The sequence below is a fragment of the Microcaecilia unicolor genome, chromosome 6 (assembly GCF_901765095.1).
Source record: "Microcaecilia unicolor chromosome 6, aMicUni1.1, whole genome shotgun sequence".
Lineage (NCBI taxonomy): Eukaryota > Metazoa > Chordata > Amphibia > Gymnophiona > Siphonopidae > Microcaecilia > Microcaecilia unicolor.
Genome location: NC_044036.1, coordinates 132165425 through 132180969, shown reverse-complemented (window position 1 = coordinate 132180969; position 15545 = coordinate 132165425). Strand labels below are relative to the sequence as shown.

The 15545-nt window shown below is 46.2% G+C and overlaps 1 protein-coding gene across 3 annotated transcripts in view; it reads left to right on the top strand.

Annotated features, from left to right (window-relative positions):
* The first annotated feature begins 9751 nt into the window (after nt 1-9751).
* The window catches only part of SRGAP3 (SLIT-ROBO Rho GTPase activating protein 3), a 155292-nt gene continuing 149498 nt past the window's right edge, over nt 9752-15545 (top strand). For all 3 annotated transcript variants that reach the window (XM_030205441.1, XM_030205440.1, XM_030205439.1), the window contains exon 1: nt 9752-10128. In XM_030205441.1, the coding sequence (XP_030061301.1) occupies nt 10062-10128 (67 nt within the window). In that variant the 5' untranslated portion in view covers nt 9752-10061. The remainder of the gene's footprint in view (nt 10129-15545) is intronic.

Sequence of the window (15545 nt, the reverse complement as noted above, 5' to 3'; positions counted from 1 at the left end):
TTTTGTAGCGCCGGCCCTGCTGCTCAACAAGAAAAGCACCAGTGGCCGGCAATGGGTGCTGGGGCTGGCGCTGGGCAGGCCTGGGCTGATATTGGGTGGGCCTGGGCCCACCCAGGCCCACCCGTAGCTACGCCCCTGGTGTACAGCGCTGTATACATCTAGTAGCGCTATAGAAATGATAAGTAGTAGTAGTGGGAACAGTAATTTTACAAAAAATACACACAAGAAAAAGAGTGGTGGGAGGAAGTGGCATTATACTCCAAGATGGCTGCCTGATATTAAGGCTCTTAGATAGCAATAAAATAAACCCAGGTGCGCAACCCTATTTTAGACAGGTTGTAGAAGCAGGAATTGAGATGTGTGGGTTAGTTTGTCTCACGTTTCGCCAGGATTTTAGAACAGAATCTGCTAAATGCAGAAGAAATGGATATTTATACGCATAATTGCACTTTAGAATATGAACATAAGTCCGCAGTTAGATGGGAGTTGTAGTCCCCGATTCTACTAACTGAAATCATAATGCATCATGATGGGGATGTTAGAAATCCAGGACTGGTCCGAAATCTGCCACCTGGAACTAGATAACTTGGCCGGTCTGTAGAGGGCAGTGGTAAAATCAGGACCAGAAATGTTAGGGGGGAAGGGCCTGGATTCTGGTTTAAGTATGGGAAATTGTCCGCTGTTTTATTCAGAATGACAGATGACCAGGAAAAGGACAACAAAATTGACTTGATAAGAAACAAACTCCTGCAGGCAGTAAAGCTTGTACAACCGAGGGTGGAAGATAACCAGACCAACTGTCTCATTTACTGTATCACAGGGTGACAACAATATAAGCAAATTTAAAATGAAAATTTTATACATACCATAGAGAATAAACCAAAACAGACCAAAAGAGACAATCCAAAAATAGCTCAAAGGACTTACAGGAAGAAAAATCAAAAATAAATGAGACAATTCACAGCAAAAATGATTTGTAACCACTCCTGTACCATCAAAGTCAAACATGAAAAGGGAAAAAACAGGAGAGAGCATCTGTTAATAAACATCAAATGTGAATATGCAGGATCAGGTTTTTGTGTTTGAAGTTATCTCCAGGTGCCAGAGTCAAGCTCTGCCTCCTCTTCTGAACATTTTATTGCATTAAATAAAACAACCTCAGGTGTTTAAGGATCAATTTTAATAAACACGCTCATTGCATCAATTACAACTCGGGATTCTTGGGTAGCTCAGAGCTTAAAGTGAATATGAATATGTTTCCTTAGCATAGATATCTCTTCACCTTCTGTAAATCTGGGCAAAATTTAAAAGGGGCCTGTTGATTAGATCCACAGCAACCCCCTGATTCTCTAAATTTGCACACACAATTTTATGTTTAACGCTCAAAGTCATGTGTACAAGTTATAGAATAGTGACAGGCATATGGGTAACTTATTTTCATAACCATCTACTAATTGATGCTAATAAACAAATAGGGGATGGGAGGAAACACTGCCTTTCTGTGGTTACAATCAAAGCGGTTTACATATTATTACAGGTACTTATTTTATGCCTGGGGCAATGGAGGGTTAAGTGACTTGCCAAGAGTCACAAGGAGCTGCAGTGGGAATCAAACCCAGTTCCCGTGGTTTGACAGTAATTGCCATAGATTGGTTCTGATTGGCACTAATTAGCAGTTATGTGCATATTTGCCCTTAGTTGGGATTTAAGAAATTGAGCTTGCAAATTCCATAGCTCACAACTGCAAGAGGGCGTGCACATGGGAGGGGTATGAGCAGGTCAGGGGCTACAAATGGGTGGGGCATGGGCATGTATATGGAAGGAGCATGGACAGGGCAGGGGCTGCACATGGGAGAGGCATGGGCAGGTCAGGGGCTACAAATGGGTGGGGCATGGGCATGCATATGGGAGGGGCTACAAATGGGTGGGGCATGGGCATGTATATGGGAGGAGCATGGGCAGGGCAGGAGCTGCACATAGGAGGGGCATGGGCAGGCACAAGGGTGGGGCATGGGCAGGTCAGGGGCTGCAAAAGGGTGGGGCATGGGTAGGCACAAGGGTGGGGCATGGGCAGGGCAGGGGCTGCAAATGGGTGGGGCATGGGCAGGCACAAGGGAGGGGCATGGGCGGGTCATGGGTGTACCTGGCACCTACACATGTGTGTTATAGAATAGTCACAGTTAGGCTTAAGGATTTAGAGCAGCCATTGAGCTAGCATAAGCGTTTGCAACCTATACTTAGGCGCCTAACTGTGGACTTATTTTAGTAGTCTAACACAGTTGCAGATATAGAATTTGCACTTTGGATGCATCATCCCGGTGTCGCGTCCCTTGCCTGTCGCACCTCTCACCTGAGCAGCGCAATGCCCGCCCGCAGAGGATGCACTCCAGAATTGGCTGCCTTTCCTCGCGCCATTGGCTGGCCAGTCTGGTTCCCTCTCCAGATCGCTAGCCATCCTGGCCACGCTGCTCCCGAAGGCCGGCCATTGGGCCCGAGTCAACGAAGTTGAAGAACATGGCGCTGGTATTCGAGGGCCGGCTTCTCTTCCGGATGCGGAGCCCGGGAAGCGAGGCTGCGCCTTGTGGTTTCCTGATTGGTTGGTTGAAGCGGGGCTCCACCTCCGGTCTGATGCTATGCCTATCCTGGATGCACCTCGGATGACGTCTCCTATGGTCCCTGCGCTCCCCAGCTGACTCTCGGCTCCCTGATGGGGAGGGCTATTTAAGGAGCAGCGCTTCTCATGATTCATGCTTCGGCTTCTCGTCTCAGAGGACTTAAGCTTCCGTGCGTTGTCTCCAGACATCTCTTCTGAGTGACCTGACTTGTTTGACCTCTGCTAGTTCCTGACACTCCTCGCCTGCTGCCAGCCCTGACCTCTGCTAGTTCCTGACACTCCTCGCTTGCTGCCAGCCCTGACCTCTGCTAGTTCCTGACTCTCCTCGCTTGCTGCCAGCCCAGACCTCTGCTAGTTCCTGACACTCCTTGCTTGCTGCCAGCCTGTCCGCTGCCTGATCCCAGTCCTCCCTCCGCTTGGCCGGTCGGCCAACTCCTGCGGTTCCAGAAGTCCCGTTGGCCGCCTGCAGCTGGGAGCTCAAATCCCGGTGAACGGCGATCACCGCAGGTGAAGTCTAGGGGTTGTTCCGCTGTCCTTTGGAGGGCTGCGGTCACCTTCACCTCCGCCCTCCAGTAGGACCCAAGGGCTCACGGGATTTCCATCCAGGACATCCGGCATCTAACCTTAAGTGACCCTTTGAAAATTATCCCCAAAATGTCCAGTATTTTTGAGTTCAGATCTCACCTCCCTCTCCATAGCTGGGTAAATGAGAAGATTAAGCCCTCTATCACCACAAAACACAGACAAGGAACAGGGCCTGAAACTACAGTGGGGCAGGTGTTAGGTTTAAGTGCAGGACTAAGCAGACTGCAGTCCTCATAAATACATTTTAGCCCTATTCTGTCTGCAATTTAGAATTGTGTTTATTTCAGGAGCCAAAAAGACATTAATAAAAGCTAAAAGAAAAAGAATAAAACCCACTTTACAAAATTGCCAAAGCAGCCCAGCTGGTTTCAGTGAATGGGTGGGTTATGTGTCAATGGCCAAGGGTGTACAGCAAATGAAAACCCACCCAGCAGCACAGTATTTATGACCATTTCAAGAAACCTTGCCAGGCTAGAATTTACCATGAAGGTAAGCTTTGGACCCACAGCTTTCAGCAGCAGAAACTCTACAAACCCTGGCTTTCCTCCTCCCACACTAATCTGGCACTTGTGAAAAGCTGCTGTTGTAGCCAGGATCTCTCTTTCTCTCTCTCTCCCCTCCCCCCCCCCCCCAAGTCTTCACTATCAGGGGGGGGGGGGGAACTTGCTGTGGCCTACAGAAAAAAAAAAAGATGTTTCTGAGACGGCAAGAACAAAAGGCCTTTGAGCAGGGAAGGCAGTGAAGTCACAGTTTCCCAGGCTTTAATTCTTGCCTGAGATGCCTAGCAATGAGGGATGATGGAAGGACGGGGGAGGCTGGAGACAAAAGACAGAGGCCTTCTGAGTGCATGAGAGGGCATCCTACTGCCTATATGGCCAGATTGCTTAATGCTTCATCACAGCTGCTCTCTGTCACAGGTGGCTGGAGTCACATGAAAGCAATCCCTGAAGGACCCCCATAAACACAAAGATTCAGATGAAACTTTCCTGGCAGAGAATAGCTTTACAAGGGTTTCTGCCCCCTTTTGTCAGCATCTGCCTCACTTACTACTGAACTGGTGAAGGGGACAGAAACTCTCTTGATTTTGGCCCGGTAAGGTCTCACCTGTACACAAACTGTTTGCAAGTTTTCTTTTCTCATGCTTGGTGGCAGATCATTCCTCCCTGAGCCCGAGGTCCTTGCAACTGGAAGCTAGAGGCTGAAGTTCTCCGTAGGCCGCTGCTCTGTCTTTGGAAACTGGACTGTGATTGCACTGTTTTCTTTCCATCTCCTGGTGCATCAGTTCTGCAGCATTTAAAATGGGGGGGGGGGGGGGTAACTCTTCTAGGTAATGTTCATCCTGTTACCTTGATAACATTCATGAAAATAACTCAAGCCAGTACTGCGGATGTCATCATGTGTACTGCACTCCACCAACCAGCTATAAGTAATGTTATGATTGTATGGATTAGTTGTGAAGAGATTCCTTGGCTATGGCCACAATCATCAAGTACAGAGATTTCTTTCCTAGTTGCTTTGCTGTTCTCTTTTTCTTTCCAAGTCTATAGGTACCATAGCCCTGACCAGCATTTATAGGACTTTGAAGGTAGTTTATTCATGGCCTGTAATGCACTGGGATGCAAAGGTTTCTTGGAGCACATTTCAGTGAGGCAGTCAGGGACTGACATGGAGGCATTTTAAGGTTGAGTCTGTAGTTCAAACTGATGTCATGTGTTTTCTCCACCCAGTTCCAGATGCTGATGATTCCCCTGCTTACACGCTCAAGCCATACACTGTCCAAACACGGGAGATGTGTTTTCAAAATATGGATCACCGTGAGGGTTACCAAGAAATATAAAGATAAATGCAGATAAGTTTGACTGGAGACACTGTATGGAAAAGGACCAAAGAACAGCTTAATTTAGTCTGTAGCTTCAGTAACTAGTCAAGCGTTAAACTGTTTTCTGAAGGTGGCAGGATCAGCAGCTTTTAACTTATACAGAAAACAAGGCAAGGAAAAGAGCTCAACCTTCACAGCAACGTCTGAAAGTCTTAGAGTGATTTTAATGCACTGAAGTAAATAGCCTTTTAGGAGAGAGAGAACAGAAGGGTGAGAGCAAGTTATCTGTTCTTTGACAAGCCTGGTCTGATGCAGGTCAGGTAGGGCAGGAAAAAAAACAGTAGAAAATGGGATGACCCTGAAGAGAAAAGGATACAGCAAGATGTCAGTAGCTGAAAACTGCTCAAGAAAAAACTAGAGACCTCTGACAGTGCAGAGTGAAGAGACTGAAATGCCTGCAGTCTCCTGGCAATTGAGGGGCCCATGCAGAAAGCCTTGTGGCACAGCCCATAATCTACCACGAAATTAGCACACAAAAAAGTTTACAGTGGCAGGTTACAATCAATGTATGCAAATTACTTGTGCATAAAAGTACAGCAGTAATCCACAGCTCATTCCCTTTCCTGTTGGTGCTTGAGCAGTGATTGGCTCAGGCACTATCTGGAAAGTTGACATTAAAAAAAAGCAGCTGCAATGAGTGTGAGTGTGTTAATTTATGATTGTTAAACAGATTGCATGTTATTTTATCTGAAGGTGTGTTATTGTTTATGCTACTTATTTACTTCAATAAAATGCATTATTACAAAAAAACAAACAAAGCAGAGCCATGGCATATATTGGCCCCTCACTCTCTACAAACACCCCCCAACCGGACATCTCTTCCTGCATGCTGGTATCTAGTGGCCCCTGCTTGCCCCCTCCCTCCCCTTATTCAAAAGATATTCCCTGGTAGTGTAGTAGCCCTCCCTGCCCTCCCCCTCCCAAATTCCTTGGTAGTGTTGTAGCCCCCATCCAACCCTTCTCCAGGCACTCCTGTGCCTCCTAGACCAGCACCTCAAAAAAGGCAAGATTGATGCCCACTCGCTTTTGCCTCTGGCACCGCCCTTTTCAAAATGGTGGCACCCTGCCCTGTGTTGTATCAACCAGTTGCCATAGATATAAATAACTTTATTGAGAAAGAAATGTCCAAACATTCAGATGTCACAATAAATGTCCGACATGTTTTGGTATATCAGAGCTTGCATCAGGGACAAATGAAATGTTGCTTCAAAAACACAGTCACATCTTCACATCTTGGACAGGTTCATAGGATCTCTAGGAGAGAGGAAGGGAATAGGCAGATACTGTTTTTGTCTCCAACACTTCCACTGGCAGGCTGTTCCACGAATTCATCACCCTTTCTGTGAAGAAATATTTCCTCAGGTTACTTCTGAATCTATCCCCTTTCACCTTCATCCTATTCCCCCCTCATTCCAGAGCTTATGCCGCATAGGTATCTTAAATGTCTCTAACATATCTCTCCTCTCCCGCTTTTCTTCCAAAGTATATATATTGAGATCTTTAAGTCTGTCCCCATACGCTTTATGACGAAGACCACTGACCATTTCAGTAGCCGCCCTCTGGACCGACTCCATTTGTTGATATATTTTTGAAGCTGAGGTCTCTAGAATTCTACACAATATTCTAAATGAGGTCTCACCAGAGTTTCATACAGGGGTATCATCACTTCCTTTTTCCTACTGACCAATCCTCTCCCTATATGCACCCAAGCATCCTTCTAGCTTTCACTGTTGCTGTTTCTACCTGTTTGGCCACCTTAAGATGATAACATACGATCACATCCAAGTTCTGCTCCTGTTTCGTGCACAAGTACTTCATCCCCTAAACTGTACTGCTCCTTTGAATTTTTGCAGCCCAAGTGCATGACTCTGCATTTTTTTAGCTGCCAAATTCTGGACCAGTCTTCATGCTTCACTAGGTCCTTCCTCATGTTATCCACACCATTATTTATTTATTATATTTGTATCCCACATTTTCCCACATAGCAGTAGGCTCAATGTGGCTTACAGGTTCCGGAGAGGAGAGTACCAACTCCGGGAATATAGACAGAGTGGAAAATAGAGTAACAGTAGGTGCAAGGAAGCTGATATGGTTCCGGAAAAGAGAATAGAACTCTGGGATGAATATATAGTAGCAATATAGAGAGAAGTAATCCCAATGAGGCTGATAAGTTTCCGGGGATGGGACTACAGCTTCTAGTGAACAATACAGAGTAGGAGAAGGGTAGAAGTACACTTAAGTATAACTGGAGTGGTAAAATTCGTACAGTTTGAAGTATTAGGATTATGTGGAAGGGGTATTGTTCATTTCTTAGATCGAAAGATGTGATGCATTTTTCATGAATTAGTTCGGGTCTGCTGGGTAGGCTTTCCGGAAGAGGAGAGTCTTGAGGTATTTTTGAAATTTTAGATGGGTGTTCACAGTTCTAATGTTTCTAGGTAAAGTGTTCCAGAGCTGGGGGCAAATGTAGGAAAAGCTGGATGCATATGTTGATTTGTATTTTAGTCCTTTACAGTTTGGGTAATGCAGGTTTAGAAATGTTCATGATGATTCGATGATGTTTCTAGTTGATAAGTCGATAAGTTCAGTCATGTAGGTTGGGGCCAGACCATGGATTATTTTGTGGACCAGAGTGCAAATTTTGAAGGCTATTTTTTCCTTGATTGGTAGCCAGTACAGTATTTCGCGTAGGGGTTTAGCACTTTTGAATCTTGTCTTTCCGAAAATCAGGGGTGTCTATGTTTATGTTTAATCAGTACTTGCTATACCACCTTTCAGGACAAGAGTCAAAGTGGTTTGCAAATCCAATAAAGACATTATCCATAAGGCTTAACGAGACTTACTGGGCTGCTCTAGCTGCCAGGAGGAAAGGAACTACGATATTTCTGTAGGACAGGAAGGGGAAAACCAAGAAGGGAAAGAAAATGGAGATGGATAATTAAAGAAAGCCACATCAGCATCCAATGAAAGAAGATGAGTCTTCTTCAGAGATGCTTTAAAATGGACATAGAAGTCTCAGCCCTGAGTTCTTATGCCAGCCAGCTCCAGAGAAAAGGAGCAGTGAAAGAAAGCAGAGTATCTGGTAGATTCTAGTTGTGAGCAATGAACAGATGGGAATGATAACTGATTTCCTAACGATGAGCAGATTTTGGTATCAGTCACAAAGAGGCAAAGTTACCAGGCAGCCCTTCAATAACATCACATACAAAAATGTTAAAAAGAACTGGACCAAGAACCAAACCTTGTGGCACAGCCTTTTCTTCAGAATGAGCTCCATTTACCACTACCAAAGTCTTGCTTCAGAGTTATCACTCAGCTAATGCCTAGACTAGCATTTAACGAGCAACCAAGGCTGGCGCAACATGGCAGGTACAGTAAGCACAGCAGGGGATGGTGAATTTAGGAGGCGGCAAAGCTTGCCATGAACCCTATTCCTTCTGCTGTGCTGGACCCCATCTTTAACTTAAAGCTGTGCTATGCAGGAAAATTTCTGTGAGACTTGCACCAGAGGTAGGGTGGTGGGGCAATTAATTCTAGTTTGTAGGGGGCGCTAGAAACCCTGGTCTGTCCGTGCCTGGGAGCCATTTAATGTTGGGAGCCAAATTCTATACAGTCGAATAAGGTAAGTGGAACTGATCTCAGTTATAGCCAGGGTGGGCAGCAAACAAAGCAGTGTACATATGGAATGAGTGGAAAGTCAGTCACCACATGCATTAAAGGCGTTGCTTCCAGATGTAGTGTAGCCTCTCTGGGAGTGAGCTCCCTGGGAGGTTCACTTATGGGCATTGAGGGTACAGTTAAGGATGTCCCTTAAGCTTATTCTTCAGGGTCCTGTCCCGTTTTGTCTCAAGGCCTTGAATATCACAGAGGGTTTTTACATTTGACTCTGTAGGGTACCTGCACTTATGAATCTAGCCAGACAACTGTGTAGGAAGGATTGTCTACACACGAGCACCCAGTCTAGGTATATGAGGGGTGGGAAGGGCGAAGCACCTGAAACGCTCGTCTGTCTGCCAGCAGAAGCAAAATGTTGTAAGAATAACATCATTCTGGTCCAGGGACAGGAAATACCTATAGCATCTGAGTGTAACTCACCTTGAGCTACTACTGAAAAAGCGAGAGCTAAATCCAAACCCAGTAAACAACCAGGGGAAGGAATTTCATCCCAGAATCGCCAAAATCTGCGAAAAGCTTTAACTATAATGTTTATCTGGTGAACTATATAAGCAGCATGAAACGGCTTTGAAAATAATTAGTCAATAAAAGCGTTTTACAGTGTTTTAATGAATTTGCACGTGATGAATAAGGACCGCCTCCAGCGGGCAGAAGAGGAAAACACCTGACAGGCTCCTGATGAGTGCCGGAAAAGGACTTCTAACTCGTGAGGGTTATAAAGATAAGAGGCTGCTGCTCAACGGGCTCCAGAATTAACCCTTTCCCTCACTGCAACATGGCTCCGCATTTTCCTGTAATGTACGTTTATCTGATGTGACACCTACACGTTTCCCCAGCTTCGTCTTTCTTGCGCCCGTTGTCGTCCTCCTCCCTTGCAGTACGATCTGGTGTCCTCTAGGCTACCCGGTGTCAGTTCTTCTAAAAACCTGGAAGGAGGAGCCCGGGGATGTGACGTGTCCCTCAATTCAACCCTGCAGCAAAAAGGGGGTAAAAAAAAAGCGAATCTGTGCGCACAGATCCGGAGTGAGACCGGAGCCCAATGCATCTGGCCAGGGGGACGAGGCACCGGCGCCTGGAGCCTCTGGGGACGAGGTGCGAATGATGGGAGCCCGGCTCGGGGTCTGCCCCGCTCCCCGCTGAAGATCCCCTGGCTCTCTTCGGTCAAGTGAGACAGATCAGATTGGCAAAACGTACATAAACCCGAAACCAAAGCAAGGCAAAGTGGAGCTGCGAAGCTGAGAAACGAAACCCAACCTTGCTCTCCCACAAAAACACGGACCCAGGGCGCTCGTCCAAATCCTGCAAAAGATGTCAGCGCAAACCAAATTCAAGAAAGACAAAGAGATCATCACGGAATATGAAACTCAAGTGAAAGGTAAGTGCTTTGGCTTCTTTAATTAATGCTATTTGTATCCAGCAGTGTTCGGTCTGCAGCGGAGCTTGAGAGAGAAAGGAGCCGAAACCGCAGAAGTTATTTAGGGTTCTGGAGAGTGAAAAGGACGCTGCAGCATTTAAGATCCTGGTGACCTGCTCATCTTCCTGGTTAATGTTGTTTATCCTCCAGCTGCTTTCTGTAGTTGTTTGAGGTGGAGTTTCTCTCTCTCTCTCTGTTGTGTGTGTGTGTACATGTATGCATGGCATGGCATGTTTCCTCGTGCTTAGCAATATGTACAGCCCATTGGACATCATGCCCTGTAGAAAAGGTGGGCTTCATCCATGAGTGGTTCTCTTCTCGGTGCTGCTGGCACTGGGTCTTTGATTTCTGCAAGCTTGAGACTCAGCTGCAGAACTTTCCTTTCCAGTAGGGCTTGTTTTTGAACGGTGTCTTTTTTTTTTTTTTTTTGGCTAGACAGCTTTGCTGAAAATGGTTACAGTTTCTCTGGTAGAAGGGGATCATTATCTGTTTATTGCTCTCTTTGATGGGCTGGGGGGGGGGGGGGGAGGGGGCGAATAGTGCAGCCGAGCGAGCAGAAGCAGGCTGGTCCCTTTCATTAAAAGTCACTTACATGCTGTCAGTTGTGCTCGCATTGAGACCCCCGTGGGTCCCAGGACAACACCACCCTCAGCTGCTTCTGAAAAGACCCCAACCAGTGCCAGATGGGGAGGCTGGAGGCGGGGGCGAGGGCGGCGAGATGCTGCCTCTTGATTTTTCCCCTATTGTTTACTTTCCCTGAGCTCCTCAATCTTTTGTCCTGGCCTTTCAGGAATGACGCAACTGGCACCACATGGCTTCAGAGATGTCATTAGCAGGCCCCCCAATATATAATTTGGTCAAATGGATGTTCTTACGCCCTGTGTGTTTCCTCCTTGAAGAGGGTTACACAGCTATAGAGGGTTGGCCAAGATGCCAACCCTAGTGCTGTTTCTGTGTTAACATTCAGCTTTTTCTGGAATTTGGTAGAACCAGTGGGGCCTTGAAATGAAGCTTCATTAGTCAGCAGGAGGAGGTTGGGGCCTGCAGAGGTGAATGTGACAAATACAGGGCTGTCCTGATCCTCTGCTTGGGGACATTCGGCCACTATTCAATACCTTTTCAGTTTCCCTAGAAGTTAAATATGCAGAGCAGGCGGGGAGGGGGGTGGAGCTTGCCTGCACCTTTTCTTTTTAAATATGATGTGAAGGGGGGAGGGGTGGGATAAAAACTGCACATCTGTAACCGGAAAACTAACTCAGGCCCGATTAAGTCTGCCAACTTCCCCTTTGGCCTATCAAAGTCCCATTACTGATTCTGGGAAAAAACTTGTATTCTTCCCCCCCCCACCCACATGATATGATTTTACTGTAATGGAACTGGAAAAAAAGAGTTTCAGGAAGAAGCTGGAAAAAGAGCCATTTGCAGTTGCTTGAGACTGATTGTAAAGGGACAGTGAAACTGGAAGGGGGCTGCCAATGAGGACCACCTTGATGGCTGCAGGACATCCCTGCGCTTGTCTGTTGAAAAGTCTCCGTTCTGTCATTTACCCCCAGATCTATATAGTGTGACTTAAGTTACGTGCGCAAATCTGGTCATAGTCTGGATTTGCACACGCAACTTAATTAGTTAACAAGCCAATCAATGCTGGCAATTCCCAATTAACAAGCAATTATTGACACTAATTGGCATTAGAATTTACGCACACTTAAATTCTAAGGCGCATAGTTGAGAAAGGGGTGTGGAATGGGTGAATCATGGGCATTTCTAAAAACTATACACAGTACTATAGAACAGTCATGTTTTCAGGAGATCCACATTGAATATGCATGAACTTGATTTGCATACACTGCCTCATATGCATATTCATTGTGGATCTCCTGAAAACCTGACTGGCAAGGGCTACTCCAGGACCGGACTTGGGAAATACTGCTCTAGAATAACCCGGTCTGCACCTAATTTAGGTGTAGACATAGCCGCCGAGAGGGGGGGGGGGCAGTGGAGACAAAATTCCCCGGGCCTCCAAGGGGGGCCCGGCGCCGCAGTCCCACCAGCCCTCCGTCGTCGACCGTCTGCCCCCTGCATTGAAATTGCAGTCTCACCTCCTTGAAAGCAGCGCTGCAGGCAGCAGAATGCCTCCCTTCGGGCCTCCTTCCCTCCCTGTGTCCCGCCCTCATCTGACATAACTTCCGCGAGGGCGGGAGACAAGGAGGGAAGGAGGGCCAAAGGGAGGCGTTCTGCTGCCTGCCGCGCTGCTTTCATGGAGGTGAGACTGTGATTTCAATGCAGGGGGCCCAGCCCAGTGGCAGACGGAAGGGGGAGTGGCGGTGGCGGCGACCTCAGGGGGGTGGAGGGGGAGCAGTGGCTGCGGCGATCTCGGGGAGGGGAGCGGTGGTGACCTCGGGAGGGGGGGGGGGGGAAGCAGCGGCAGCGATCTTGGGGGGGCAGGGCGGCGAGGGCGGGGGCCCGGCCCAGTCTCTCGGCGGCCCTGGGTGTAGATATTTATTCCAAGCTTTACTTGGCGTAACGTCCCATGACTAAATTTAGTTGCGCTGACAGACACTAGCCATATTCTATAAACCATGCCTAAATTTAGGCGTACATTATAGAATACACCTAGGCGTATGTTTTTGGGAGCTGATTTTTTAGGCCTGACGTATGGAATCTATCCCTTAATGCTCACATAGTTCACATAAAGCACAGGGAGCAAAGAACTCTGATTCTCCTGTGTCCTTTTCTCTGCCCTTTCTTCTTTCTCCTTTATGCTACTTACAGCCTGCAGATAGGGGAGGGGCTTCACCTCAGCCTCTTTATCTGCTGGCTGCTATCCTCTAACCCAGTCCTCAGGGATATCCAGCCAGTCAGGTTTTCAGGATGTCCACAATGAATATGCAGGAGGTAGATTTGCATGCATTGTATGCAAATCTAGCTCATGCATATTAGGAATATAAGAATAGCCATACTGGGTCAGACCAATGGTCCATTTAGCCCACTATCCTGCTTCCAACCGGGGCCAATCAAGATCACAAGTACCTGGCAGAAACCCAATTAGTAGCAACATTCCATGCTACCAATCCCAGGGCAAGCAGAGGCTTCCCCATGTCTGTCTCAATAGCAGACTATGGACTTTTCCTCCAGGAATTTGTCCAACCCTTTTTTAAACCCAGATACACTAACCACTGTTACCACATCCTCCTGCAGCGACTTCCAGAGCTTAACTATTCTATGAGTGAAAAAATATTTCCTCCTATTTGTTTTAAAAGTATTTCCATGTAATGTCATTGAGTGTCTTGTAATTTTTGAAAGAGTGAAAAATCGATTCACTTTTACCTATTCTACATCTCTCAGGGCTCTTTTACTAAGGCACGGGAGGGCTAACATGCAGGTAGCATGCACTAAATCAGTACTACCACCGGGGGCATTCCTGGCGGTAATCATGTTGACTCTGTCCCATTAAACCATGTTTGTCTATGTGTTCTGTAATTTTATTCGTGTGCTGTAATTTTATTCTTTATAATAGTTTCCACTGTTGTGCCCGGTACCGAAGTCAGGCTTGCCAGTTTGTAATTTTCCGGATCACCCCTGGAACCCTTTTTAAAAATCAGTGTTACATTGGCCACCTTCCAATCTTCAGGTACTACGGATGGTTTTAACGGCAGGTTACAGATCACTAACAGCAGATCGGCAGTTTCATATTTGAAATCTTTCAGTACCCTTGGGGGTATACCATCCGGTTCTGGTGATTTATTACTCTTCAACTTGTCGATTTGGCTCAGTACGTCTTCCAGGTTCACTGAGATTTCTTTCAATTCCTCCACATCGTCACCCTTGAAAACCATTTCTCGTACAGGTAGATATCTCACATCTTCTTCCTTAAAAACCAAAGCAAAGAATTTATTCAATCTCTCTGCTATGGCCTTGCCCTCCCCGAGTGTCCTTTTTGCTGCTTCATGATTTAAGGTTCCTACGGATTCCTTCACAGGCTTTCTGCTTCTGATGTACCTGAAAAAGGTATTACTATGTTTTTGTCTCCATGGCAAGATTTTCTTCATATTCTCTTTTAGCCTTCTTTATCAATGCTTTGCATCTAGCTTGACAGTGCTTATGTTGCTTCTTATTTTCTTCATTCGGATCCTTTTTCCATTCTTTGAAGGATGCTCTTTTGACTCTAATAGTCTCTTTCATTTCACCTTTTAACCATGCTGTCTGTCGTTTGCTCTTCTTTCCAGCTTTCTTAATATGTGGTATACATCTGGTCAGGGCTTCCACAATGATATTTTTAAACAACGTCCATGCTGATTTAAAGTCCTAAACTTTGCGGTCAACTCTTTTAGCTTCTTTTAAACAATTTTCCCCATTTTGTCGCAGTCGCTCTTTCAAAAATTAAATGCTGCTACAGTAGATTTCCTTATTCACTCCAGATACCAGCTCAAATTTGATCATGTTATGATTACAGTTTCCCAGGGGATACAACACCATTAACTCTCATACCACACCCTGCATTCCACTAAGGACTAGATCTAAACTAGCTCCCTCTCTTGTCAGTTCTTGGACTAGTTGCTCTAAGAAACAGTCATTTATTACAGCTGAGAATTTTACCTCCCTAGCACTCCCTGATCTAACATTTATCCAGTCAATATTGGGGTAATTGAAATCACCCATTATTATAGTGTTGCCCGATTTACCAGCTTTCCTAATTTCTGTAAACATTTCTTCATCTGTGGGTATCTTGAAAAGCTGACTGACTAGGACTGGGTTGAATACCATTTCTGTGCCCATCACACCAGGAACTTTCTTGCTTCTGATGGTACACTTATGTTGCAGTGTTACTATCTAAAGGTATTATAGCAAAGGTCAGCAAATTCCCAAGGAAATCGGCATACCTGAGAGTAGTCAACCACTGATAACTGCCCTGAGCTGTTAAATACTTAACATGCCTCATCTAGCCCCAAATACTTAACATGTATCAAGCATGGTGGTCCAGTTTTGGAAGACCAGTGAACCCACTCAACTCAGCAGTGAGCTTGCCCCAGCATAAGCAGATTTTGGCATGTAGACAGCACAGACAATGACTGTCTTCTCATTTGCTGTAGCTCCTGAAGAGACACAGGACTTCTCTCTCACTGATTCATGGGTACTACAAAAAGGCACAAAACACAGCTGGGCAAGGAGGTTAGCCACCTCTGGGCTGGAAGTTGAAGTAAGAAAGCAGGTGGCTTATAAGAGGTGAAGTGCAGAAGATAGGGCACAGGAGAAGGTGCGGGGACTTGTGTTATCCCTACAGGTACTTGTCGGGCACTTCTACTCTTGAAGCTTTTCAGATAGCAGCTGGGAGTCCTGAGGAAGAAAGGAAGTTTAACTTGCAATCAGTTCCTGATATC